The 26485-nt window shown below is 39.1% G+C and overlaps 2 protein-coding genes across 6 annotated transcripts in view; one reads left to right on the forward strand and one right to left on the reverse strand.

The window, feature by feature from the left end:
- arhgap10 (Rho GTPase activating protein 10) overlaps positions 1 to 6491 on the reverse strand; it is a 73025-nt gene extending 66534 nt beyond the window's left edge. For 3 of the 5 annotated variants that reach the window (XM_084715135.1, XM_084715134.1, XM_084715131.1), the window contains exon 1: positions 5903 to 6490. In XM_084715135.1, coding sequence (XP_084571261.1) covers positions 5903 to 6056 — 154 coding nt within the window. In that variant the 5' untranslated portion in view covers positions 6057 to 6490. Of the gene's footprint in view, positions 1 to 5902 lie in introns of all 5 variants that reach the window. The other 2 variants (XM_084715133.1, XM_084715130.1) reach the window with 1 other exon arrangement.
- Positions 6492 to 8540: 2049 nt separating this feature from the next.
- prmt9 (protein arginine methyltransferase 9) lies at positions 8541 to 26477 on the forward strand. Its single transcript, XM_084715136.1, has 13 exons — positions 8541 to 9008; positions 10060 to 10262; positions 10429 to 10577; positions 10687 to 10923; positions 11088 to 11255; positions 12997 to 13099; positions 13574 to 13683; positions 13882 to 14074; positions 17016 to 17199; positions 20332 to 21010; positions 21111 to 21264; positions 24769 to 24891; positions 25774 to 26477. The coding sequence occupies exons 2-13, from the start codon at positions 10062 to 10064 to the stop codon at positions 26014 to 26016; spliced, it is 2544 nt and encodes an 847-aa protein (XP_084571262.1). The 5' UTR covers positions 8541 to 9008; positions 10060 to 10061; the 3' UTR covers positions 26017 to 26477.
- The last annotated feature ends 8 nt before the right edge of the window (positions 26478 to 26485 follow it).

Raw genomic sequence — 26485 nt, forward strand, 5'->3', positions numbered from 1 at the left:
AGTTTCCTCCCAGAACCAAGGTCTTTCCGTAGTGGGACATCCTCCCAGCCATACAAGAGGAGGGAGTCACCGAAAGGCTGAGAGGAGCCTGGGATACAGAGATCAACTATTGTCTTTTGGATTGGATCATTCTGAGGTCAAATATAGACAATATACGGAGTATTTTATCTTTTAACACTTTAATCCACAACATTTACTATCATTTACTGTCAGTGTTTACTACAGAATGCTAGATCAACCATTTTACAACAAGTGCTGGATTTTGTGGTGAGGCTGGTGGTGACAATCATAAACACAGAGGATTAGACAGCTTAGCCTCCCCAAATCAACTCGTACCATCAAAAACAACCGTCTGACCTCACAAGTTCGTCTGGCGAGGCTACTGCATCGACTTCAAAGCTGCAGACCACAATCAAGGCAGATACAGAAGGGGAAAAAAAAGACTTTCTGGGCTATTTTGTATGATCTCTATGAAGAGAAGAAGGGTCACATTCTCCTGAGACGAGATTATCAGAGTAATGTCCAAGTAATAAGAGCCAGGCTGGCGCTGAGTTCCACACCGAGAGTGTAAATTAACAACGCGATTACTTTATGACTTATTTATACTTGAGCTACGGCTAAAACTACTGTGAACTTGAGCATGCCACTGTGCTTAGACAAAGTCTGAGAGCAGGATGAAAGACTGCAGATGTAGCCTTTAAAGGCCCAGTGCGCAAGATTTACAGGGATTTATTGGCAGAATATCGCAGAACTTATATATGATATTCATAAGTATGTTTTCATTAGTGGTTAACGCACAGCTTTGTTAAATACTCAATTTTGATTGGTCCATGAACGCATTCTGAGGTCTGTTATTTCTGTAAAACAGACCGTTGCTATGGAGAACAGACCATTGCTATGGATCCAGTTCTGATCATAGACCCTGGAGGAACAATAAAATCATTTTAAATCAATATTTTGTGTCAAATTATTGATTTTTTTGGTAAGTAACGGTGTAATAAGCAGGATAATGTACAGTGAGCAGGTCATTTATGAAATAAACCCCTTCAGGTTAATTCAAAACTCCTCCGCTTCATGTTGGTGTCTTACACCACGCTAAGAGGGTTTAATTCACAATATTGACCTGCTCACTGCCCGTTATCCCATATATAATCACCTGAAAATAATAACTGTGTTTTCATTATCTTAGAGTGACCCACTTATATCTACAGAGGAAACAAGTCCTTTTCCATGTTGCACCACCATGTTTCTACAGTAGCCCTGAATGGACAAACCAAGCACTGGTTCTATATGTGGCCTTTTGCATTTTGAGTTTTTCAGCCACCGTAGGCACTCCCACAAGCTTGGAAGGGGAGGGTGAGATAAGGTCTTTGCAGTCTGCAAGATCACTAGCTGATGGCTTGATTCCAGTGGGCACAGCAATCTGCCTGGAGCCAGCAGGAAGTCAGACACAGAAACAGCATAGAGAATCTGGTTAGTGTTCATAATAAAACACTGTCTGCAGACTCCTGAACATATAAACCACATAAAAGAATTTAACCATGCATCCTACTAACCCATGGTAGAAGCACGAAAATCATGGGAAATGACCAAATTGACAAAATCTGAGCAAGTCAACATAATCACATGGACAAAAATGCTTCTGATATGCTGCTGGTGGGACACACAAAACTGTGGCGCAGACACGACATGCCCAGTGGAATCATGGAGAAAGACGGCAACTAATGATTATTTTCGTTATCAATTATTCTGCACAATACTTTGTCAGTCTATTGTTTGGTCATGTGCTGAAGATGACTTATTTAAAATAACTGTTCAAACAATAAAGCCCCCATATTTTAAGTTTACTGTCCAGCAGAAACAGCAGATTTTAGGCTTTTTTTGCCTTGATGCCGATTTATTTTCTATTGATCGACTTATCGTTCCCGCCCTCCCCGTAGCACAAGTGTTATCATACAGAGACGGCTGATACTGGCCTCTCAGCCCAGTGTGGATTAATCAGCCTCGCCTTTGATTAAATATAAAGGAGGGAAACACCCTTTGTAAAATGTGTAGCCTATTACATTAAGACTGTCAGGCCATAGGGATTATTATTTTAACATTTTGGTGTGACAGTGTTTAAGTGGCCATGACTGCTTTTAGCAAACAGATGACTACAGCAATCAAACAATGTCAAAACAGTCATTTTATTATTGGTGGACGGGACAGTCCACATGTTCAAAAATGGTCTCCATAAGTGTCTGTAGCAGAGGCTGAGCAAAATAAGCGGAGAGCGGTTAATTTATGTCAGTACATATGAACATAGTCAATCATTTCCTTCCTGAAACCTCAACTGGCTTTGCAGTTGTCGCCAGGGTCCCCCGTTCCTCTTCATGTTCTCATAAGCAAGAGGCTACCACAAACCTAAGGAGGGTTAACAGACTTGGTATTTGATATCTGTGACTGACTAAACTGGACAAACTTATCAACTTAAAAAAAAAAGGTGACGCACCGTCATTAAAGGCATGAAATACAAGACATGACATGTCTTCCTGAAAGGAGATACTGTGCCTTAGTTTACACCAACACAGCACAGCACAGCATCAGTATCAACTCATCTGTGAGAAACAGTGAATACCAGAGTTCACCTTACTGCTCTGAGGAAATATGCCTGGCAACTCCACGTGGCTGCAAAAGCAGAGGAATGCAACGTGTAATATCTAAACTGTAAGTCACAGCAGGTAAATGAAACACTGAGTAGGATGCTAAATTACTGTTTACTTAAAGGTTACACGTGTTATTCAGGCGATGCTGAACACGTGGTACGATCACTTAGCTTAAAAACAACTGTCCTCCACTGTATTTTTCACAAAAATTAAGTGATCCTGAGTGCAAGCGATGTGTGATAAAGGAAATATTCACCGTGATGAGGTCAGAGAAGAATAGCAAGACTCGATCAGGCTAGCAGGTACAACAGACCGCAAGTATGCAAATTACAGCTTAGCATGACGGTAATGTACAGTGTGAAGCAGAAGGAGCCACAACAAGAACAACACTGACTCTGAGAAGAAAGAAAAATCGCTTCTCTTGTTATATGCACCGACTGCTTATAGATCCACAACACCTGGTGTGAACTGTACAGCTTTGCTGGTGACGTTGCAACACTGTGCAGAAGTTCCCTTGACACGCGTAAGGAAATAAACACCACTGCTACATCGTACCTCAGCAGATTTCGTGACCTTTTGACCCAGTGTCAAGTGCATACTTTGCACCAAATCATGGAGCACCTGCTGTTTTAAGAGGCTTATAAAGACTGACAGTGATTTAAATTCACTCCAGAAACCAGCAAAGTCCTTAGCCTTACTCACAAAAAGTAACTTCAGGGTGAAGCTGTAGCGTGTATGAATTTACCTCATCCTGGGAATTATTGCTGAAATCATCATGGCAATGTAAATTTTAGACTTGTCACGAGTTCTGTACAATAAAATGTGTCCTGCTGCTGTGCATTGCATCAGACTAAACCTATATAATGTGTAAAAGAAACTTAAAAAAAACTTCACTACAATTTGCCCAAAATTATTCATTTGGACAACCCAATCTTGTAAAGTGATAATAATAAACATAATGTCATTGTGTCCTCATGACACGATAATAAATGAGCTGACAAACGACAACCTCACCTGCTTCCAAGGTGCACAGAGAAGCAAAAAGTCTGAAGAGGTCAAAACTCCAGCAACACTTGTAGTAAAAAAAGAACAGTTTTACTGTCGGACCAGTGCATTTTGACGTGTGGCTTGGACCCTAATGAATGGATGATTATTAACTTGTTTCCAGACTCCACTAAAAATCTGCTTGATAAAAACCTGTTAAGACACTAAGAAGTCATCTTAAACTCAGATCTCTGTGCAAGCTTGAAAGCAGCACCTTGCTGGATCTGTGCCTCGAGGAATTTCAGCTGTCCGGACGGCGAAATGAAAGACATACCTGCAGCTAACTAGCAGCATTGAAACACATGATGAAGTAAGTCTGTCTGAAGGTTTTAGAGTAGAAAAACAAGTTGTGTTACAGTCCAAACACTAAACAATTGTAGCACTGCTGCTGCTGGATCATGTTTAAAGCTTGTCTGTCAACACTACAGCACTGATTCTACATTAGTAAGGCAATGTTTTAAAAATAACACAATATTAGAGTCAAAAAATATACAGGACTTAAATTCTTTGCCATTTTCTGTTCTGTTGTTTTAAAGATACTTTGAAAAGACTTTATAAATATTGTTAGGCTAAGTTCAGCGATAAATCTCTCAGCAACTTGAGTTGTTTGATAGTTGGGCTGCACAGTTAATCGAAATTGAAACATGACCAAGAGCAATATCCAAATCGCAGAAGCTGAAATCTTTTGATAAAGGAAAAATGTGTAACAAAACAGCGTCATAATGAAGTACTCTAGTGCTGCAGAGATGTTCCGGCCTTCAAATCTTGTTTCTCCAGATGTAAGAAAATATGTTTGTTTGGTAAAGATTCCAGCAAATGTCACAATATCATGACTAATAGTTTAGTTCAGTGAAAATGAAAATTATGATGCAAAAAAGATCATTCCAGCTGATCATAAATCATACTGTAATTGCACTACCTGTCAAAAGCATCACTTTATTTTTACTAGATCCTGCAGTCCTAGCTTATCTGTCAACACTACAGTAGGGCTGAAACTAGGGCTGCACAATTAATGACAACATTATTGAAACAGCAATATGGCAAAGTGCAAAATCCAAACTGCAGAACCAGAATCAAACAGCAATTATGGATATACAGGAAATATATGTGAGAGGACAGCAATTTGAGGAGGTACTGCAGCGCCACAGAGATGCTCTGGCCTAAAAATCTTGTTCTTCAAATCAAAGAAGATATGTTCGTTTATGACAGACATTATCTTGCAGCCGTTACAACTAACAATTATTTTAACTGTCAGTCAAGCCGTCTATCGTTTTCTCTGTCAAACAGTGGTGAAAAATGTTGTTGATGACAACATCCTCAAATGTCTTGTCTTAAACATTTAGTTTACTGTCACGGTGGAGAAAATAAATCAGAAAAAGTTCATATTCAAGAGGCTGAAATCTGAGAAATTCAACTTTTTTTTTCCTTAAAAATAACTCAAACAATGAATCGATTGTCAACACAGTTGGGGATTCATTTAACAGTTGATAACTAATGGATTAATTGATTAATCATTGCAGCACTACACTATATCAAAATATTCATGCTAAAATATTCACATTCACACAGGGCTGAACTTTTTCAGCTACTTTTATAAGGACCCCAAAATACTGTTAGACTCAGCTGCTGGACATGTTGTTTCATAGCACTTTTGGATTTAATAGAACTATGACACATTATGTAAAGAGGCAAAGGGATTTTCCAACAAGACATGACAGCAGGCCATGATTTTCTGATGACTATGTGTTGAAAGTGTGGCTGTTACCACCGGGCACCTTGAGGCAAACCCAACCCACAAGACTAGAGTTCAAAGAGATAACAATCTAATAATTTCAGCCCAGCTGAGGTGTGTGACTGAGGGCAAACACAGCAGAGCAGGTAGTTACTGAAAGAGGTCAGGGCCTTATATTTCTCTACTGTAAGCCTCATAAAAACAAAATAAAAGACAGTATTATTTAAACAGATTAGAAAGACAACGCCTTGGTCTGGTTATCAGGACAGTTTTTTTCATGTTATTTGACAGTTGGTTTATCTATTTAAGCTGTTTTTTTTCCCCAGTCATAAGAAGCAAATAGAAAAGACAAATACTGGAAAACTTCAGTGAACACATCAACAGCTCTTCCCAAGTCAAGTGCACGACTTTTCTGACTGAACACACACACTTTTCTTTCAGAATAAAGTTGCAGAGTTTGCAAACACTAAAATGAACTTACGCTTTGTCGCATTGATGAGGTTCTTCCCATCTTTGTACAGTTCTTTGATAAACCTGTTGGTTTTGTCCAGCTCTGCTTCATGTGCCTTGATTTTCTCCCTGAAGCAGGGGCTGTCCAGATAGCATTCACTGAACTCCAGCGGGTGTAGTCCCATGTCTGTGACAAGACTGATAGCTTCGTCTTATAACAACGGAAAACTGGTCCAAAATGACGCTTAACTTTGCAGCTAAAAAAAACAACAGCCTATACAATCAAAACACCGCTCTTTTCAAGTCCTGCAGAGCAAACATAGCTACGTAAAGTAGCAGCAGCGGCTAACGGTGGTTAGCATGGTAACTTCTGACACAGGCGCATGGGTGTTGTTCCACAGTTGTCAAATCACGAAAAGAGCAGCTAACTGACTGGCATTAATAACGGTTAAAAGGTGAAAACAGTACGTTATCAGGTGAAGTGTTCAGAGGAAGCCGGTTCACAGAAGGTTGTCAGAAAATCATGGTTGCTGTATCCGATTTTTCCTTCCTCCATCAAACGCACTCCACCTAGCAAAGTGACAGATTGAGAAACTCTGCTGACATCTGCGTGCGTGTAGCAAACTTTAGCCAAAGAGTAGCGAGCTTCGGAAAGATGAACACGCCATATCTACTTCCGCTTTCGCTTCGCCGCACAGTCAGCACGGATTTGGTTATTTGCAAGTGAGAAAGTAATCGGATATTTTACCTAACCTTCGTAAGAGTAACGGTGGCAGTCTGAAAATACTCTATTACAAGTTAAAGTCTTTATTTAAAAGTATGAGTTTGAGTAAATGTAAAGAAATAGGCGACTGGTAGAAAAATTAACCTTAAGTGACAATATATCATCTTGACTTTTTTGACATGGAAAATTTAAACTCATCTATATCTGACATTATTTATTTCATAATTTTTATGGGTAAATATCATATTTATTGTATCAAATGAAGAAACAGCTCACTTTTGTTTGTTTCATAAATGATTTCAAAACCTTTCAATTTTTCTCGTGGACGAATATAAAAACAAAATAGCGAAAACATTTGTGGGGATATTTCTCATTTCTGATTTATATTGTAAGTCTTTGCTCCTTTGTGACGTTTTTGGTTTCTTTTTGTAGTTCATTTGGGGTTGTTTTTTTTCATCTATGCTAGGTGATTATTTTTTTTCTTTATTTCATTTTTATGTATTTCTATTTTTGTGTAAACATAGAAATATTTTATTTTGTCTTGACAAACATTAATATTTAACTTGCAGAATATGTCTGTGTCCTTCAGGAGTTCCTGTATGTTCTTAAATATATGTGCAATAAAAAACAAACAAACAAATAAAATTAAATATTTGATTGGACAGTAAGTGTGTTGTGTTATTATATATTATATGCGATGCTTTAATATATAAGTAGAATTTTACACTTGTAGCTGGTAGAAGTGGCATTAAACTTAAACTGCTTTATAGACTGCTTGATCATTCAGTCAATGCATAAAATCCAATCAGGATTTATTTATAAAATCTTAATTTGTAAAGTAGAGTAAGTACTACAATAAAGTGCAGTATAGTAAGTGCACAAAATACAAATTCTTAAGAGAAGTACCTCAGAATTGTACTTAAGTACAGTAGTCATGTCCACCACTTAGAAAACTATGTTGAAACTAAACTTGGCTAAAAGTTTTTAGACATGTTGGTTACACACATACTTGCTTTAGCAGGATTTACTTTGAAGTGAAGCAGGATGCTACATGAAGAGGGCTAAGTGGATGGAGGGAATGTAGACAGGACATATGTTAATTACTGCTGGGGCTCCCAACATTTTGTAACTGAAGGCCCACATCTGATTTCCCAGATAAATGTGAAAAAATGACCAAAAAAATGATTGGACTGGTGATATTCAAACATAACTGACCATTTAAATTAATCATTTATTATTCATCAAATATACACTACACAAGAGAAGCCCTGGGGACTGCACAGTAAAGGCTGGCCAAGGTCTGCCGACATCCAATCACAGGTCTCCAAACAGTGCTGCATATATAGGTTACATATTCATATATATGCTCCTGTATAATCTTCAACCTCCTCAGTCAGATCATCACAAACAATGGACATGGCTGCGAGGTGGAGCTACCACTTCCTGAAAAAAAATGAACATTAAAAAGCTGTACACCCAGAATTAGAGACACATCAATACAGTTATTTGGTGCAGTAATTGTATATTGTATATCATTGTATATCTCAACTAATAGTAGTAGTAATAGTTTTATTTATTTTGTATTTCTACTATTTTTGCATCTATATTTAACACATTTCTAGACTTTTCATATACTCTACTTTTCTGCACATATATTTTACATGTTTCTATTTTCCGTTTTCTTAAAATTTCTCAATGCTTACATGTATTTCTGCTCTTGAATGAGAGCGTTTGTAATGTGACCCGCTTCCCTCTGAGGATCAGGACAGTGTTTCTGATTTTGATTGTGGTTTTCACGGGTGGGAACTATCTGGATGTTCTGTACTCTTTGATTGTGCTTCAAGATTCGTCTGTCATTGGTTCCATCAGAGACAAATCCGAGGCGGTAACATTTACTGCAGCGTAATTTGTAAATAAACACGGATATAATTATACACTATGTTTTCTGCGGTTATTAAATGCTGCTTGTAACTTCAACTGTTATAACGTTCGTTACAATTGCGCCCGTGGAGGAACCTTGTACCGCCACATGTTTCTTTCCGAGCTGTTTATCGTGCGGACAACAAATGTTTCGTTGAACGGTAGATGATACATGATGTTTAGCAGAAATGTGATTCGTAGTTTTAATTAAAACCTAGCCGTTTTAATTTGAATACATACAGATTCGGTATTTTTTTGACATGCAGCCAACTTCTCATAGCGACTGTCAGACGAGGTTTTATCGTGTGAACTAGCTAACGTTGGTCTGCGGCCAGAGGAAGGACAGCTCACAACGATGCTAACGACGACTTTATTTCACATAATACCCTTAAATATTAACGTCTGCGTGTTTGCAAAATTAGTAACCACTTTAACTGAAGTGCAGTGATCTTTTCTGTTCCATACTACGGTCTGTGATCTGAAACAACACACAGTAAGTTAACAAGAAATGCCAGATTGTGTTTTTAAATTTTTTTTAATTTTTTTTTTATATTTTATTATTAACACTAGCTTACTTTTGGTGCAACATTTCCTATTCACGTTATAATAAATATTACTAATTAAATTTGGGCATGTATGGAAGCTTATTAGCCCACATAATTTGATTAATATTTTGGTAAGTCAACTTAAATAATCATTGATTCCCGCAATTGTAGTAATATGTTTAAAGTATCTTTGTTAACGTTTTTTTTTCTACAGTTGTTTTTAGTACTATTCACGTTGACGTTATTAAATTATTATTAATGAAACTTTTGGCATTTATGGAAGCCTGTGTAGCCCAAAGGGATTGAAAATAATAACAAAATAAAACAAAATAAAAACTATGAGATCTCATGAGTCAACATTTAATGAAAAGTCAAAATTTGACTTAATGTAATGTGAAGTCTATTTTTGGGGCACATTTAAAAAGAACAAACGTTGACCAATGTGCTTTATAAAGCCGCTCAAAACAAAATAAAAGTAAGAACAAATAAAAACACAGAACTGATCAAGTTAAACTACAGACATAGGTAAGAAGATTTAAGTAAATTAATGAAACCGTAGAGTAGCTTTATCGAATCATGACACAGGCAGCATAGGACAAACTCAAAAATACAAATAAAAACCAGAATGTGGTCTGGTATATTTTAATTATGAAAATTAAGAGGCTAAAGAGCAGAGGTGGGTCTTTAAAGGGGCTTTAAAGGGTTTCGGGGGGGATTCTTATCTCAGGATTTTGGCTACTTTGTAAGGCAAAGTTTGGACTTGTCATCCCAAAGTTTTGACTAAAAAATACAATAATTGACTTATCTCACAAATAGAAATGTGTGTTTGCCTGTTCCTTGCAGAAATAGGCTTACTTAGTTAGTATATGATCCATACAGTACAGTAAAGGCTCATATATAAATGTGTTGTCCTGTTAAAAGTGGCATTAATCTGTATATTGTATCGTTAAACATTATAATTTCCTAACACACTCCCCACTCAACTCTGCTTTTTTCAAGGGATGCCTAATAATGCCAGTGCACGGCCGAAGCACGGCAGGAGGGCCCGAAGGCGACGCAGAGAGGACCCCGCCAGGAACGAGCTGGTCTCCAGCTCCCTGGAAAGTGCCCAGCAGTGCCTGTTCAACCAGGATTATGGGACCGCGTTTGTGCACTATCTTCTTGTCCTCAACCTTGCACCTGTGTTTAAGGACTTTGCGAGGGTAATGACTGTTTACTCTGAAAACCCGTCTGCGTACATTCACTGCCAGACACTGTGCACACACAACCAGCCACAGTTACACTGAATGCGCGGCAGCCTGTCTTTGCTGCTGCAGGGCAGAAAGGTGTTCAGTTTTGGAACTCAAGTTTGTGTCCTCTCCCGTTTAGGAGTCCTTCAGGTTCACTCTCTTCAAATGGACGGAGGAGCTGGACTCTGTGGGACGCATCCAGGAGCTCTTTGACTGTTATGAACAAGCGCTGGAGCTGTTTCCTTCTGATGAGGTCATCCTGAACAGCATGGGTGAACACTTGTTCAGGTATTATCCTCACCTGCGTCACCCCTCCTGTAATTACAGGTCGTAATGTAGTGTCACATTATTAAGACGAATTATCTGCTCATACTGTGGCCGTCTTTTTCTCCTCCAGAATGGGCTTTAGAGACGAAGCCGCGGGCCATTTCCACAAGGCCTTGAAGCTGAGACCAGACTACCCTGAAGCCAGGGAGAACTTCTACCGTGTGGCCAACTGGCTGGTGGAGCGCTGGCATTTCTTAATGCTCAACGACCACGGAAGGAACCGGAAGTACCAGCAGGCCATTCAGAAGGCTGTTCAGAGCGGCTGCAACACTGTACTTGACATAGGTACTGGCACTGGGATCCTTGGGTGAGATATTTTCCATGAGAATTTAGAATTTTTTAAATCTTTATGGAGTGAACTTTTTAATTATAAGTTAGAACTCGATCCTTATCAACCCAACCCCCCACACCCTGCTTCTTATGACCTGTGTTTTAAATCATTGTCCTGATTTCCTGGTTCTCTCTGTTAAGTATGTGTGCCAAGAAGGCAGGGGCCGCCGAGGTGTACGCCTGCGAACTGTCCAAGACGATGTATGAACTGGCCTGTGAGGTGGTGACCGCTAACGGGATGGATGGAAGCATCAAGATCCTCCATATGAAATCTCTGGAGATGGAAGTGCCAAAAGACATCCCACACAGGTACAAGTCAAACCAGAACTGTCGCACAGTGATCCTGCAGGCACAGCAGCTTTTGTGATGTTATGACATTGATGTTAAAGATATAGTTCAGATTATTTCGCCTTTTCCATGGTCTGGGTGAATGCTCTTTTCTGATTGGCTGGAAGGCGTGCATTAAAACTGTTTTTTAATCCGCTACCCAACCTGTAACCATAGCGGTATGAAAGAGCACAGCTGTCAAAGCTCACACCACTTTCTAACTGGATGTGATGTGAAAAAGCGAGTGAGCGAGCAGCTGATTGCTTCAGTTTTCCTAAATGAGGATGTTCTGACCCGCTGAACAGGCTAAGCGACGTGTCGCTTGCTTGAAAAATCGCTCCCCCTTGGCTTCACGCACCTCCAACCTACTTTATCTGATTAAAATCGATGTGACATCCTTAACGTTTCTGTTTCCCCTCATTAAAGCAGTCAACAGGGAGGGTGAGAGGCTAATTAATGTGGCTGAGAAGAAGCAGCATCTTTTATACGAACCACAGCAGCCTTTTCATAGGAATATCTTCAAAAATGATGATGAACGCACACCCACTTGTTGATTATCCTTTACATGAACTATTGTTTAGTCAGAGGAAAGTGGTTCTTTTATAGAAATGTCCTGAGTTCATGTTTAAACAGGAGGAAAAGATATAAAACATATGATAATCACAACATCAGTAATAACAATAAAATTACGAATAAGTCAAATAAAATAAATACCGAGCTGACATGTCTGGAAAGAATGATATCCAGCAATAAAAGCAGCAAACATATAATGAAAAAGGGAAATAATAAATAAACAAAAATAAATACCAAACATGCATCAATAAAAAGCAATAAAATGCAGTAAAAGTCAATGAAAAACAATAAATAGCAACCATGTCTACAATCAACCAAATCACAAACACCATATTATCCAGCAGCCACTCAGAATGATCTACTGAAACATTCCTGTCCAATTTTAATACCTTGTGTAATTTGTTCCATTTATTTGGTACAAAAAAAAGTAAAAGCTACTTTACCGAGTTCAGTCAGCCATCCCCAGTGATAAAACATACAGCACTGTGGTAAACTGTATTAATCATTTGAAGTGGGGTTATATGAGGTTCATAAACAATATACTGCTGGGTACGGGGTCAATAGTATAATGTTTGTTTGACCAGCCTAAAGACTCTCCAAAGTACTCAGACTCCTTAGGCAAAAACAGAAACTTTACCTTGCAGAACACGGGAGTTGCTGCTGCCAGTCACACAATAACACAATAACACAAATAAACTAACAGGTCAAGGCAGCGTTAGACCAGCAACTCCCATGTTCTGCAAGATAAAATTAATATTTTTGCTAACGGAGTCTGGTTGGTTCAGACAGACCGACATTTGACTTATATAACAACTGTTTCCTGTTAGAAAAGGTTGTCTGATGGCATGTTAAAGTGTTGAAAATATTCACTTAAACTGGTATTGATGTTGTTGTTTTTCGGTGGGTCTTTTTTTATGCTGCTAAAGTATGTTTTGTTGCTAACCCTGTCCACAGCAGTACGTTGTTTAGCTTCTGTGCTGGTGCTCCCAGCTGCCTCTCCAAATTTAGGCTGTGTTAACCAGCATCTAGTGTAGGTAATACACTGACTACTGAAGTACCTCATACATCCTCACTTCAAATAATCTGAACCCTTTAAGAGTTAAGTAGTATTTCTCATGTTTTAAATATTCAGCGTCTTGTTTTTTCTCAGGGTGTCCCTGGTGGTGACTGAAACGGTGGATGCAGGACTGTTTGGAGAGGGTATCATAGAGAGCCTCATTCACGCCTGGCACCACCTGCTGCTGCCTCCACAGGTAACATACATTATTAAACACAAACAGGAAGCAAAACTTTGTTCTCCAGTTGCCACGGTGCAATATTAACATGTCTGTGAGTTCTTGGCACCAGAAATCTATTGCCAATTGTCGCTGGAGGGGTGAAGATCTTTTTGTTTAAAATTTTCGGGAATCTGAAAAACACATGGAGCTTTAAATAATGATGCCTGAGACGTGTAACAATTCAGGTGTGTGCTTGCAGGCAATGATGTGTTTCAGCCTCACAGAGAGCAAGTGTCGGCTTCAAGGCGCTCCTTGCCAACCTGTAAAGTAAAATAAATTAAGTTTATCCCCAGGAAGTTGCTTTTTAAACATCCAGTGAAGTGCAGATCCCATTGGCAAACTGGGGAAAGTTCCATGATACCTGAGTTTACAATACAAGGTGACATTTCACAGCTGTGATGAGTAGTTTCGTTAAAAGCATGTGTTTCTTTAACCTTAACCCCCCTAAAGAGAGGTGAGAATGAGTTCCAGGAACAGTCTGCAACAGGACGGGTCATTCCCGCTGGAGCCACAGTGTTTGGCATGGCTGTTGAGTGCCTTGAGATTCGCAGGCATCACAGGTAAGTAGGCCCTGCAGTCTGTCTGAAAACCTGTGAATGTGCGAATATGTTTTCCCACCGCTTTCCACCCATTTCTTACATTCTTAGATTTTAAAAACACTTATAGAGACAAATAAGACAAACAGAGGATGGTGTTTTTGAAACAGCAGCTCAGGGTGTCAGGATCTATCATGAGATCACTGTTTGTTTTTCACACAGGCTTTGTGTGTCAGAGGTGGGCAGTCTGTCCATGGCTGCAGCCGGAGAGCTCCGCAGTCCAGTGAGCTGCAGCTCTGAGCCGGATGACTCCATGGAGCCGTACACGACAGAGAGACTGAGCAGACTGCCGGGCGGATATAAACCTCTCACAGAGCCGTTCACTGCCCTCAACATCGATTTCAACAACGTGCAGGTGAGCAGAAACAGGGAAGACAACAGTTGTAGATTAGCTGTAATCAGAGTTTAGCAAAAGTAGGTTTAAAATGAGTAAATTCAGATTTGAAATTAAACAGAACTCACTCTGTTACACATTTAAAAACTAATGTCGGTTTTGTCAATCTGTTTAGTGATTTAAACTGATATTAAATAGAGTTTAATCAGTACAAAGACGATTTCATACCCCAAATTATTCTTTAACAAAATGTTGCATTGGTTGCTAGCTAGCTAAAAAGTAAAAAAAAAACATTGGTTGAATTACTTAGACCTGTGTGTAATTAGAAAACAAAAACAATGCAGTAGTCAGTAGCAGTCCTTTTATTTAATAGATTAAAGATAATAGAATAAAATAAATAACCATGTAATATAACAGTAGATATCATCACAGACCCGTATGATATTGAGACATTTTTTTTTAAATGAACATATGGTTACATCCCTGCTCGGCAGAGAAGCTCTGATTTCTCCTGTAAGAGAAACTTGTTGGCCGAATTATCAACTGGAGTGAAAGAAAGAGATGCATCATGAAACTCGGCTGGTTTGTCCCTTAACTTCCTTTGAGGAACTTGGTTATTTTGCTCAATCTGTCTTAAAAAAGGCAGCCATTTTAAAAGTTAAACCTCCTCAAGTGTAAGTCTAAAGTTAACACTGGATCACAGTTTAAACTGGAGTTAAAGTTCATAATAATTCCAGGTCATAATAATAAAGTTAAAGCATGATTTTATCAGGTTTAAAAATTATCCTTGTTGGTGAGACCCAGCCTGTGTCGCTACATTCAGCTCAACATATATTTTCATATATATTTCATTTGAATTCATTCAGATTTTGCAGGTTCCTCGTGTCTGACGTGAAGCCGTGTGAGAAATATGCAACGTGTATTTGTTGCCTCGAGTCAAGCAGGATAACGTAACTCTGAGGAGAATAATGAATTTACCTAACCATATGTTTATTGGTCCCATGAAGCTGACACATTGGCTGCCTCACGGGCTAAAATATTGCACATCAGCGGCCTCTTAATATTTACTTATAGGCCTGCAGGGATTGTTGCCTGATTTATTAGCTCCCAGTGCACACTGGGCAGAAGGAAGAGACAGTGTTTATCTGCCAGACAGTACCTGTAGGACCATTTGTCGATATTCGTTCATTGCTGAGAATATTTATCCACACATTTGCAGTCGAGTCTTTCAGACAAACTTAGCCTGACCTGCGATAATGTGTCTGGAATCAGTGAGGCAAACTTACTTCAGCAGATTGATACTCAGACTTAAGAGCACTGCATTGTAATTGAGTTATGTAGCACTCTGGCATACACTCCACATCAGCTTTAAATTGGTAAAAAATAAGAACGGTGAACTCAGCTCTTAGTGCATTTAGTTTGTGTCTCAACCCCATGAATGTAAAAGTAAGCAAAACTGGAACATAATAAGAAAAGTTTTTGTGTTAAAGGGGTGAGATATTATGACATGCAGCAGTCCTGTTTGCATTACCACCTTTAATCCTCAGCCTTCAAAGGATTTTTCTTATAGAATATCAGGAGACTTTTTCATTTTCTGCAGTGAGTATTGACATTTCATTTTTTTGTGATTTTGAATTATATTAAAAGAGCCCCAGGCTGACATTCAAAGTGCCACAAGCTACTATAAGAAGCATTTGTAATCATGCTTGCAGTATTACATATCATACTGTTGTTACAAAGATATGTAGTCTTGCTGCCTGCTAGTAGCAAGGCAGGCCATATTGATAGTTTTCCTCACATTTCTCAAATCATCTTTAACTTTTGCAAAACGACAAGTGAAACAAGTCATATAAACATAACAGATTACTGGCCAAAGTCCATAACTTGCTCAAAATCCTCAGTTTATCTCTCAGAAGTAAATATTTATGTCAATGAACACATCATCCATCAGAATGACAAGTCTTTATGTTAGTGTTTGCAAACAAGATATTCAAAGTGTTTAGCCATGTTGTCAGTATAACACTATACTCTGTATTTTCTGATGTAAACTATGGATTGAAGGTTCTGATGATTGAAAAGGTACAAGGCTGCACTTGTTCTGTATCATGTGTAAATTTCAGCAGTACAAAGTTAAACATTATTGTATGTGCGGCGATATTGATTAAAAGAAACTGGACAGGATTCACATTTACACATTTACTGTTTGTACTGTAATGTTTTTGTCAGACCATGTCATAGCGATACTGAAAAGAAAAAGGACGAGTGTTTTACGGCGCTGCATAGCACAAAGGAAAATCACAGCAGACACCTGCAGAGGCTGGGTAAGATATTCCAAAAGGCTGTTTCTCTGCTGCATTGCGAGTGGAGAAAGCCTGTCTGATGTGATGTGGTTTAAATCTGTGAGGCGATAGACAAGAACGTGTCCGCAAAGAGATGTAGAAAGAAGTCGCTGCAATTCCTCATTCAGTGCTGCAGCTACACTTCTGCCTAAGTAAGAGTGTTTCCATTTCAAATTGTGTAATTTTTTCCTTTGTGCTATTGAGTGCTGTAAAAAAAAAAAAGTCTGAGACAAATTTATTAAAAATATGCTTGGTAGATTATGACCTATGGTGGACCAATTAATGTAATTTTTATCTTATCTCTTATCTAACCAATTGATGATGGAGGAAACGGCAGACAATTGCACAAGATCATTTTCATGAATGTGCAGAATCATTTTGTTCAAAAAAAAAGAGAGAAATTGCTTTTATGATGCGCACATGTGACCTGATGATGTGGTGGTTAAACTCTCTTCCTTCCAAGAATGAAACCGTATGAAATTTGATTACATTTTTATACTCATACTGCACCTTTTGCACCTATTTTTACAGCCTGACTTGATGTGGTTTTTGCAGTTTTAGCCAGTATCCCTGTAGCAATTCTGCAGTTCTGCTTTAACTGTTTTGTATTGATTAACCTGCAGGAACTGGAGGGGCTGAGCTCCAGGGAGGTTCAGAGGATCCGCCTGCCTGTCACTCAGGAGGGGGAGTTGGACGCTCTGGCTGTGTGGTTCCAACTCCACCTGGATGAGGAGAGCAGTCTGTCCACTGGACCGCAGGAGGACACCTGCTGGGAGCAAGCCATCTACCCTGTCCACAGCATCAAGGGTATGACACGCAATATTTCACACTGATTTTTTTTTTCTAGTTTTAGATGTCAGTTTGGTCAGCATTGTCCATCTGTCCAGTCCTGTCACAGTGTGTCCAGGGAATTGTCCTTTAATCATCACATGTTGCTTTAAATTCTCATGACTTTAGCATGTTTAGAATACATGTAATACAGTTTATTTTATTTTCTGCGCAGCTTGTATTCTCTACTCCCACTATTTAGCATGCATTTCAATGTTTCATCAGAGGACGGAAGTGTGTGACACTATTTAATAATTTTATCTTTGTTGGATAATGACAGGGATACTTGCAGGAAATATTTCAGCCTGTAAACATCATCTCTACTTTACTACAGGCTTCAATTGATTTTGACCAAAGTTTTGGACATTTTTTAGTTGATCTCCACGTGAAAATGTTGAGAATAATTTAGTGTAATGACAGGATGATACTGTGGTACATAAAGACACTTAAAAGGCTCAACTAAAAAAATCAATATCAATTTAATTGTGCACTATTTCCAGAATATATTTGGTGCTTTACTTGCCTTGAGACTGTCTTCTCTGACAGGAAACTGGCTTTATAAAAGCCAAATATGGCTCTCTCCAAATATTTCAGACTCCATAGATGAAATCAGTCATTTTACCTGACAAAGCACACAGAGTTGCTGGTCTGCCACTGTCTCGGTCTGTTAGTTTGTTTGCGTTATTGTGCGCCTTCAGTGTTTTAAAAGGATAGTTTGGATTCACCAACGTCACACAGTAATACAGACACAGTAACTGATATAGGCAGCAGTAGACCACCAACTCCTGTGTTCTGTGAGGTAAAATGACTGATTTTTTCTATGGGGTTTAGTGGTTTAAAGAGAGCAACATTTGGCTATTCAAGCGTCTCTGCTTCTCCAAAGTGGAGACGTGTTGACCGCCATCCACTGTGGGTAAGACACTGACTATGACCTTACACAGATTTCCTTCAAATAATCTGAACTATCCCTTTAAGCTGTCAAGCACTGAAAAAAAGTTTGAAGCGAGTGTCCCTAAGTGCACTTTATATTCTGTACTTTCCTATTATGCCAGGCCACTGTGAACCTAACAGGTCCTGACATGAGGTGACATGTTCCAGTTGGCATCGCAGTACATCATCTTTCAGACGGGGCTCAACGGCGTCTCACTGCGCCGCTAATTGGCGAAGGCAGCGTCAGGGGAGCCGCCACCTTTCCCGGTGATCACCAACATCCGTTTCCCGGTCGCTGTGACGTGTGCGCCGTGATCGCCTGTGACACTCTTTAGTGTTCATGAAATTCTTATAGGCAATAAATATGCATTTTTCCCAAATGCCTCTGACGAGCGGCGCGCTGACATGAAGACATGAACAGATGTTATTCCTACAGGAATCCTTTCTGTGCCTCTTCCCCTCCCTCTGTGCACCCGCTCCCCTGAATCTCATTTCTCTGCTGGGCTCGCTCTCCCTTTTCCCGTTCGAACAGCTTCTGCTTTTTCTTCACGCTCTGTCTCTTTCAACCCTTTTTTCACCCTTTAAAATGTTTTCAGTCATGCTTTTCCCAGGTCAAGTCAGGTCAGTTTTATTTATAAAGCCCAAAATCATGAATTTGTCTCAAAGGGCTTTACAATCTGTCCAGGAATATGACACCCTCTGTCTTTAGACCCCTGTAACCTCAGCATTCATAAAATCACAAGCATGAAATTACCAAAAACAATTTCATTGTTTATCTGTTTGTCACTTCAATTGTTTTGTAAGTTTTCTTGTTTACAGCAGGTTCAGATAGTCAAGTTTTTATTTCTATAGCTCAAAATCACAAATTACAATTTGCCTCAGGGGGCTGTTCAATCTGTACAGTGTGCTACATCCGCTTGTCCTATAGACCCTCAACAGAGTAAAGAAAAGACATTTTAACAGGGAAAAAAATGGAAGGAACCTCAGGGAGAGCCACAGAGGGATCCTCCCTCCAGGGTGGACAGGCGTGCAATAGATGTTGCGTGTACAGAAAAGAACAGCAAAACCACATTAAATACTGAATTTGATGACAGAATTCCTGATGACAAATATATTTGTGAAGAATGTGGATCCAGGAGGACTTTGAACAACTTCAGGTGTCACCTGTTGGACCTGAGTCATATGACTTCCTCTCCACCATGGGGACCCGCGGCAGACGGGCTACAAAATCACATTCACTGCGTACTTTGCTAACAAAGTTTCTGATGTAATAAATTATGAAATATATATAACATTTAAGCTATGAAGCAGAATCTGAATCAAGATAATGAATCAAGATAAAGCCTTTCATTTACAAAGATCTAAGAGTGAATTTGACTTAGTGATTAGGGGTTTAACGATAAATTGATCCAGATGGCTATCAATTCAGTGTTCAACAATCTGATATAGATGCAAAGTAAAAATATCAGTCTATTTTGTCATCTTTAAGGTACACCTTCCAATTATTGTCTGTCCAAAATGTCTGTCATAAAATTATCAAAACCTCAATCAAGTGGGCATCTAATATCAATCACAGATGCCTGAATTGAATTGAATTAAAATTGTATATTCGCAGACTTAGTGATATCAGCAACTATTGTAGCGTTGACCACTTATGAAACTTGTAATTTATTGTTTTTGACACTTTGAGAGATAATGAGATGTTTTTCTATAGTAAGCAGCTGTCAGGATAAAGGAAAATTAATCTTCGAACCAAACATCCAAAAGTTCTGCTGACTGAGTGTGAAAAAATGTGTAAAAATAACAGATTTATTAGAGACGGAGAAAGAGATCCTGATGAGTCTGGACTCTGAAGGCGTGATCGACAAGGTTGCAGAGAAAAGTTTCTGTATTCTGGTCGGTCTATTTGGTTTTAACTCAGATTTTTTAAGTTAAAATTTGGCTGGGTATAGTATTGAGTTTGAAAATAGGGCCGGTCTATTGCAGATGCCAGCGCCGTATTTTTTGATCTCAGTTAGTCACTGAAAACAAGCAAACAAGATTAGAAGAAAATTGACCTGACTGCATTTTCAGTACTTGAGAGTTTTGACTTCTCCGTGCTACATAACATCTCAGTTGATACCAACGCAGCTCGTGTATAATCAGGTTGTGTCGCTGATTTCTTCTTTTGTTTGTCCCCAGGTTTTCTCCTGAAACCTCAAGACGAGCTGATAGTTGAAGTCACCTGCCGAGACGCCTACCTGAGACTCTGCGGTGTCGCTGTGGTGAGAGATGGCCATGAAATCCATCTGGACAAGCGTCTGGATTCGCAGCACTCTGGAAATCCCGTTTCAAATCAGAACCCAGAGGCAGAACTGTGTAGCGCACTGGCCGGCCTTCAGACCGACCAGAATCAAACTAAAGACTTCAACATGCTGGAGTGCTCAGAAATGGCGCTCCTGAACAATCATGATTACCATCAGAGCTTCTGCGGCGCACTCGACAAACTCATCTCCCAGCTGAAGGTTAAATCGCAGCACCAGGTGCGAGGATCAGACCCCACAGACTGTAGCGACCTGCTCTATGTCCTCGACGTGTCAGAGGGCTTCTCTCTGCTCTCCCTCATCGCCGCCAGCCACGGTCATGTGAAGGCGTACAGCTCAGTGGAAAAAAACAAGCAACAGGAAGTCTTAAAGAGACTGGCTCGCTCCAACAACATCCCAGAACAGCATCTGGAGTTCTGGCTCAACCATGTGGAGGACGAGCAGGGGATGCTGCAGCGGCCGTCCAGAGAGAAGCTGTGGAGCGCCATCATTCTGGACTGTGTGGAGACGTGTGGACTCATCAGACAGAAGTTAATGGAGAAAGCTTCACTGGCCAGGTAAGAGGAAGAAGGCAGAGTGCAGAAGTGTTTGATTATCATTTTAGTGCTCTACTTATAGATGTTTTAGAGTAAAGTATGTCTCTGTGATCGATAACAGGTGTCTGCTGGAGGAAGGAGGACGTATTTTCCCAGAAAAGATTGTGGTGCTCGGGATGCTGGTGGAGTCCGACACGCTGCTGCTGGAAAGTGCTGTTCAGGGTCAGGAGCCAACACTGGGATTCAATATTGCTCCCTTCATCAACCAGTTCACTGTAAGTAGACCTAAATAAGCTACCACGTATCACGGTTACCTTATTTATTTTCATCATCATCCTTTCATCATCTGCCAATTATTTTCACAATTAATTGCTTAGTCTATAAACACATTTAAGGAGCTGGGCCCAGCAAAGGTTTGACATTTTTGTTAGAAAAAGGACCAAAAACATGAATTTGTTATCAAAATAGTTGGCTGTATATTTTCTTTCAGCCGACTAATTGATTAATCATCATTAATCACTGCAGTTCTATTACTTACCTCTATTTTTACTCTAGTAACGGTAACCGTAGGGTTTGCTGTGGGCTGTGCCATGCCAACTCAACTTTTTTTAGTATTTTTTATATATCTTGGACTTGGACTTGGAGAAACAAAAAAATGTAGGCCACCTTAAATAATGCAAACAAGCAAAATGTGCCAAATCACATCTTACTTTCTTCTCAGGTTACATCTTGAGCAACAAAGCAAAAAAAAGAAAGATGATGGTGCAGATCAGGAAACGGCAGTCGAACCACAATGTCATGCCTTTATGTTAAGCATGATGTTTAAATTAATTCAGCATTTCAAAAGTCTTTGCTGGGCAGGGACAAATCTACTTAGGAGCCCTTGAAAATACTGTATAAAATGTGATGTACTACATGTTAAGTGCTCAAGTCATTTTAACAGGAAGTTGTCGGTGACCAATTCAAACAAGCATCTGATCTGATCTGATCTGATCTGACCTGCTGCCTCCACTGTGATGAACTTTGCATGTTTCATCCAATAAAACTGCACAGTTTTATAGTTTTATCTGTTAGTAACTAAATATAGCTGACAGTGACTAACCAGTCAGTGCTAAGTTTGGTATTACAAGTTGTCATGTGACAGAGTTAGGTGATATTGGCAGGGCTTGATTGTAGCTCATCACAGATATATTGGGTTTCAGGGTGTTTGACAATTCAAGCGCCATTACATAGTTTGTCCACCAGGGAGCACTAAAGTTTACTGTTAGTGTACTGTAAAATGTCCCGCCCGAACATATTATGGTTATAATTATTTAATAACTATATGAATGGGATCCTGATCAAAAATGCTAAGTGTTTATATTGAAAAAAAAATAAGAATCATGTTGGTTTCTCTGAAATAGTCAATGGGAGAAACCATTTACTGCTGGAGGGAAGACTCCTATTAATAAGGAGTGGAAAAGTCATAATGTGAGGAATTTGGGACAAACGGTAAAGCAAGGAGTGAATATTGAGATTTCACAAGCTTAAAGCTAATTTAGATTTTAATTATTTGTTCTTTCTTTTGTTTTGCTTTTTTAATTGTAGGAACTCATATATCAAGGTATTACACTGGCCAGATGACAGATGATACATTGAAGGAGACTGTAACAAATAGAGACACAGAACCCAGACTTTTCTGGACTTATTTCTCTCCCCACATGAATTAAAATTTAATAACAATAGGAATGTGATGTGGAAAAACACTTACTACTTGTGGCATACAATATCCATGTCAAAATGTGTTTTTACCAAATATGAATAACTCCACAGAAGCTGAAAAAATTAACTCTAATATGTCAGACTTATGTTGTCATATCTGTGAAGCGAGAGGAAGTTCAGTGTTTTGACTTTACAAAAAATAAAGTCAATAAAACATATATTTTACATTTAACAGAGAAATCCTGGCAAGATGGATTGGTGATGCAATGATCTCCTAAGGAGATACACTATATTTATGTTTTTGTCTGTAACCTCTGGTGTACTGCCTTAATAATAATATCTTTTTCTTATTATTTTTCTTGTAATGTCAGCCAATATATCATTATAGGTGTTGGCTCACAAGTCCAGTATCAGCAGGGGTTGCAGTTTATACATGAATATAGACTATATAACAGTTTGTATTCTTGCAGACTTCACTTTCTCAAACTTTGTGTAATATTAATATACCAGATTCCAGAATATCTTTTCAGTGCGGAGAACCTTGGCCAATCTTTTCAAAAATGAATTACCGTCTCAAACGATGTGAGGTGTAGAATAACATGAACACGCAACTGATGATATCTACAAAACTTTTGTTGGTTTATGAAGTTAATCATTTTAATCAGGCCTGGGCGATAAAACAAGAGCAATATGCATCAGTCAGAGACACTGTAGAAAATGACTCAATAAAATGTTCAGTCATTTCACTTAAATGCATGAAAAGAATATTATCAAGTTAAAACTTCTTCAGTCTTCATAAAGTTGCAAAATCCTCTTTTTGTACATCTCAGGCAACTCATATCACGCATTCTGTCTCATGTTCCTGATGCAACAGTCAATATTGACAGTTTTCACATACAGTATGCTGTGTTTGTAAGCTTGCATCATTCACATTCAAAGTTCGCCCATTAAGTGCAAATGTGCTGCCTGTGGGTCAATATGATTGACATATTGTGCAATACTATAAAGGTACAGAAAACATTCTCAGAACAAATTTGACGTGCCTGAGTTAATCAGACAGACCGTGCATCCCGTTGTTTTGTTTCCTGCCGTGTCTGGGCTGTCTGTTGAACACGGTTTTTTCAGTTGGAATACTAAGGTCCAGGACTGTGTTTTCTGTTGTGCACTCCTCTTTGATGTGTGCTTCCCAGCTGCATTAAAGAAACTGTGAAATCCCTTTGAATTCTTTTTCTTCATTTGGTCTGGAAATTATTATTTTTTTTTTCCCTTTTTGTTTCCAGCATCGTGTTTGTGCTCTAATTCCACAGGCCCCACGCGGGACGGTCGTTTGTTTTAACAGATGTCGTCTTTGAAGCCCTCAGCGGAGGGCACTTTTCTAGCACAACTGTCACACAAGACACAACACACAGCTTGGCCCAAGACATTCCTACCTGAATCCATCAGTACACATTACATCAAGCACATCAAACAGCGGGCTCTGAGGTCTACACAACTGTGACAGGGAGGAGGAAAGATTCTTTTGTTCTGCGCTAAAGGAAACAGTGACACTTTCTGTGCCGCCACTTTGGTTTTCCCCCTCAGGTTTATGCCTGCTGCCCTGCAGCCGCAGCCTGTTTGTCGACTTTTGAAGAGTTTGAGGTGGAAGATTAGTTTCCAAGCATTAATCAGGGATTGGATGATTGTCCACTGGCACTACAGATTAAAACTTAAAGTGGATGATATTGTTCTGTCTGTGGTGTGAGTCCTTTTCTCTGTGATTGCTAATATACTCCTTTTGTAAAAATCATGTAGCCAAAATAATTTTTTCCACTTGTGCACTTGAATGAAACAATGTTCTGTGATCTTTTTGGGGGAAATCCATTCCATCTCTTGTGGACAGTGGTTGCCAACCTGTGCATCAGGAGCACCTGTTTTGTGTTAGATCGCTGTCAGATCTAAGCAGCTCTTCTCCTCTGGGCTTTATGGGTTTAATATGTTGTTCCTTATTGATAATTTCACCACATAGTTCTTTCTTTTATCTGCTGCAAACAACTCACTAACATTTTGTCATGATCTTGTTTATCTTTTATGCCCTTTAGGTGCCGGTCCATGTGTTCTTGGACTTTTCCACTCTGGAGTGCAGGCATCTCAGTGAGTGTGTGGAGCTCTTTGTTCTGGACCTGATGGATGCAACCGCAAACTACACTAACAGAGAAGTTAAGGTAAGGAGTACATTAGTACGAAAGCCCTGAGAGCCAAGTGAGGAAAAACAGATTTTAAAAAAAGTTTTGCCCGGATAATCTTTCTAAGTTGGCCTGATATCAGACTGAATTGTTAAACACCTGAGCTGTCATCTGTGATTTTTTTTGTTTTCTCTTTTTTGTCAGGACTAGTTCTTAAGTGTTTGTTGTTGTAATGCTCATTTTGGCAAGAACAGGCTGAAGTGTGCCACTAACCCCATCATTTTAATAGGACTAAAAGCATGCAGTGGCCATTAAAATACACTTCCTGTGGAAAGAAAGACATGACAGTCATGTTACATACCTTGCTCATACGCAATATACGTAACCTGTGTTTAGAGTGCATGGAGAAATTAACTCGCCTAACTGAAACATGATTGAAAAAAAAGTTGTTTTTCTACAATTCTTTTCTCACTTGCCTCTCAGGGCTTCTGTACATTAGTCCAATGAGAGCTACCGACATGACTGGAATTAATGTAATTAAACAGTCTTAAAAAAATGTCTTAAGTTCTAACTTTACTTCACCTCCTAACTTTGTATTTTTGCTCCTACTTTGAATAAATTCAGCACAAAAACAAAGTTTGAATTTTCAGAGAAAACTTTGTGCCATGAAAGTTTGAAATAGTTTAGTTTTGAATGTTTTGAGGCACTCATCACAACTGGAAATAACTTACTGGTCGGGATAGAACTAAAAAGAAACATGATTTTACTTTTTGTGTGGGTAAAAATAATTTTCAACAGAAGGAACCATGGCTACTGATACACATGTAATTGGCTCAGAGTACTCTAAGCATAAGTAGCTGACTGTTCTTAATGTACTGTTAAGTATCTTGTTAAGACATAATCCCCGTTTCCTAATCCCAGGTCCAGGCTACGTCTGCAGGCAGAATAACTGCAATTCCCTTCTGGTACCACATCTACCTGGACCAGGACATCAGTGTCAGCACCCTCAGCCAGAACTCTCACTGGAAGCAGGCGGCCGCGGTGCTGCAGCAGCCCCTGGAGGTACAAGCCGGAGACTGGGTCCGCCTCGCTGTGAAGCTTCACAAGAGCACCATCTCCATATCAGCCCATATAGAGAACGCCCCCAGGCCAATGGAGCAGTAATCTCCTACACTATAGTTTTACAATTAGTTCCATATATTTAATGCCTCAGTCAGAAGCTGTGGACACACAGGGAAATCTATTAAATTCTATGGATTCTGGTATTTAAAGATTTATCTCCTGTCATTTTTCCTAAATGTAATACTATTCTTCAAATTTTCAAGTTTTCCCAGACACATTCGATCTCTATTTTTGAGATTTAGTAGAAGCCTGCATGACCCACACCCTTGTAAACACCAGTGGGATGCTGGGTAATCACGATAATAAAGACTTTGTAACAATGAACCTTAAAATTGTGTTTTTATTTCTAAAGTGAGCTTTAAGATCATAGGACGTTTATAATTTGTACTTATGAATATATTTGTAAGTATATGATATAAATATTATAGGTGTCCTTTGATTATCGGCACAGTTGTTTTTGTAAAGATGTTTGTTGGTATTAATAAAAACATTTCAACAACAAACGAGTGAC

The sequence above is a fragment of the Lutjanus erythropterus genome, chromosome 3 (genome assembly GCF_056507025.1).
Source record: "Lutjanus erythropterus isolate fLutEry1 chromosome 3, fLutEry1.hap2, whole genome shotgun sequence".
NCBI classification, from domain to species: Eukaryota; Metazoa; Chordata; class Actinopteri; order Lutjaniformes; family Lutjanidae; genus Lutjanus; species Lutjanus erythropterus.

Coding starts and splice junctions, on each gene's coding strand:
- prmt9 (XM_084715136.1), top strand. CDS start 10,062: ATGCCTAATAATGCCAGTGCACGGCCGAAGCACGGCAGGAGGGCCCGA. Junction 21,011..21,110: donor GAGAAAGCTTCACTGGCCAG/GTAAGAGGAAGA, acceptor GATCGATAACAG/GTGTCTGCTGGAGGAAGGAG. Junction 21,265..24,768: donor CCTTCATCAACCAGTTCACT/GTAAGTAGACCT, acceptor TATGCCCTTTAG/GTGCCGGTCCATGTGTTCTT.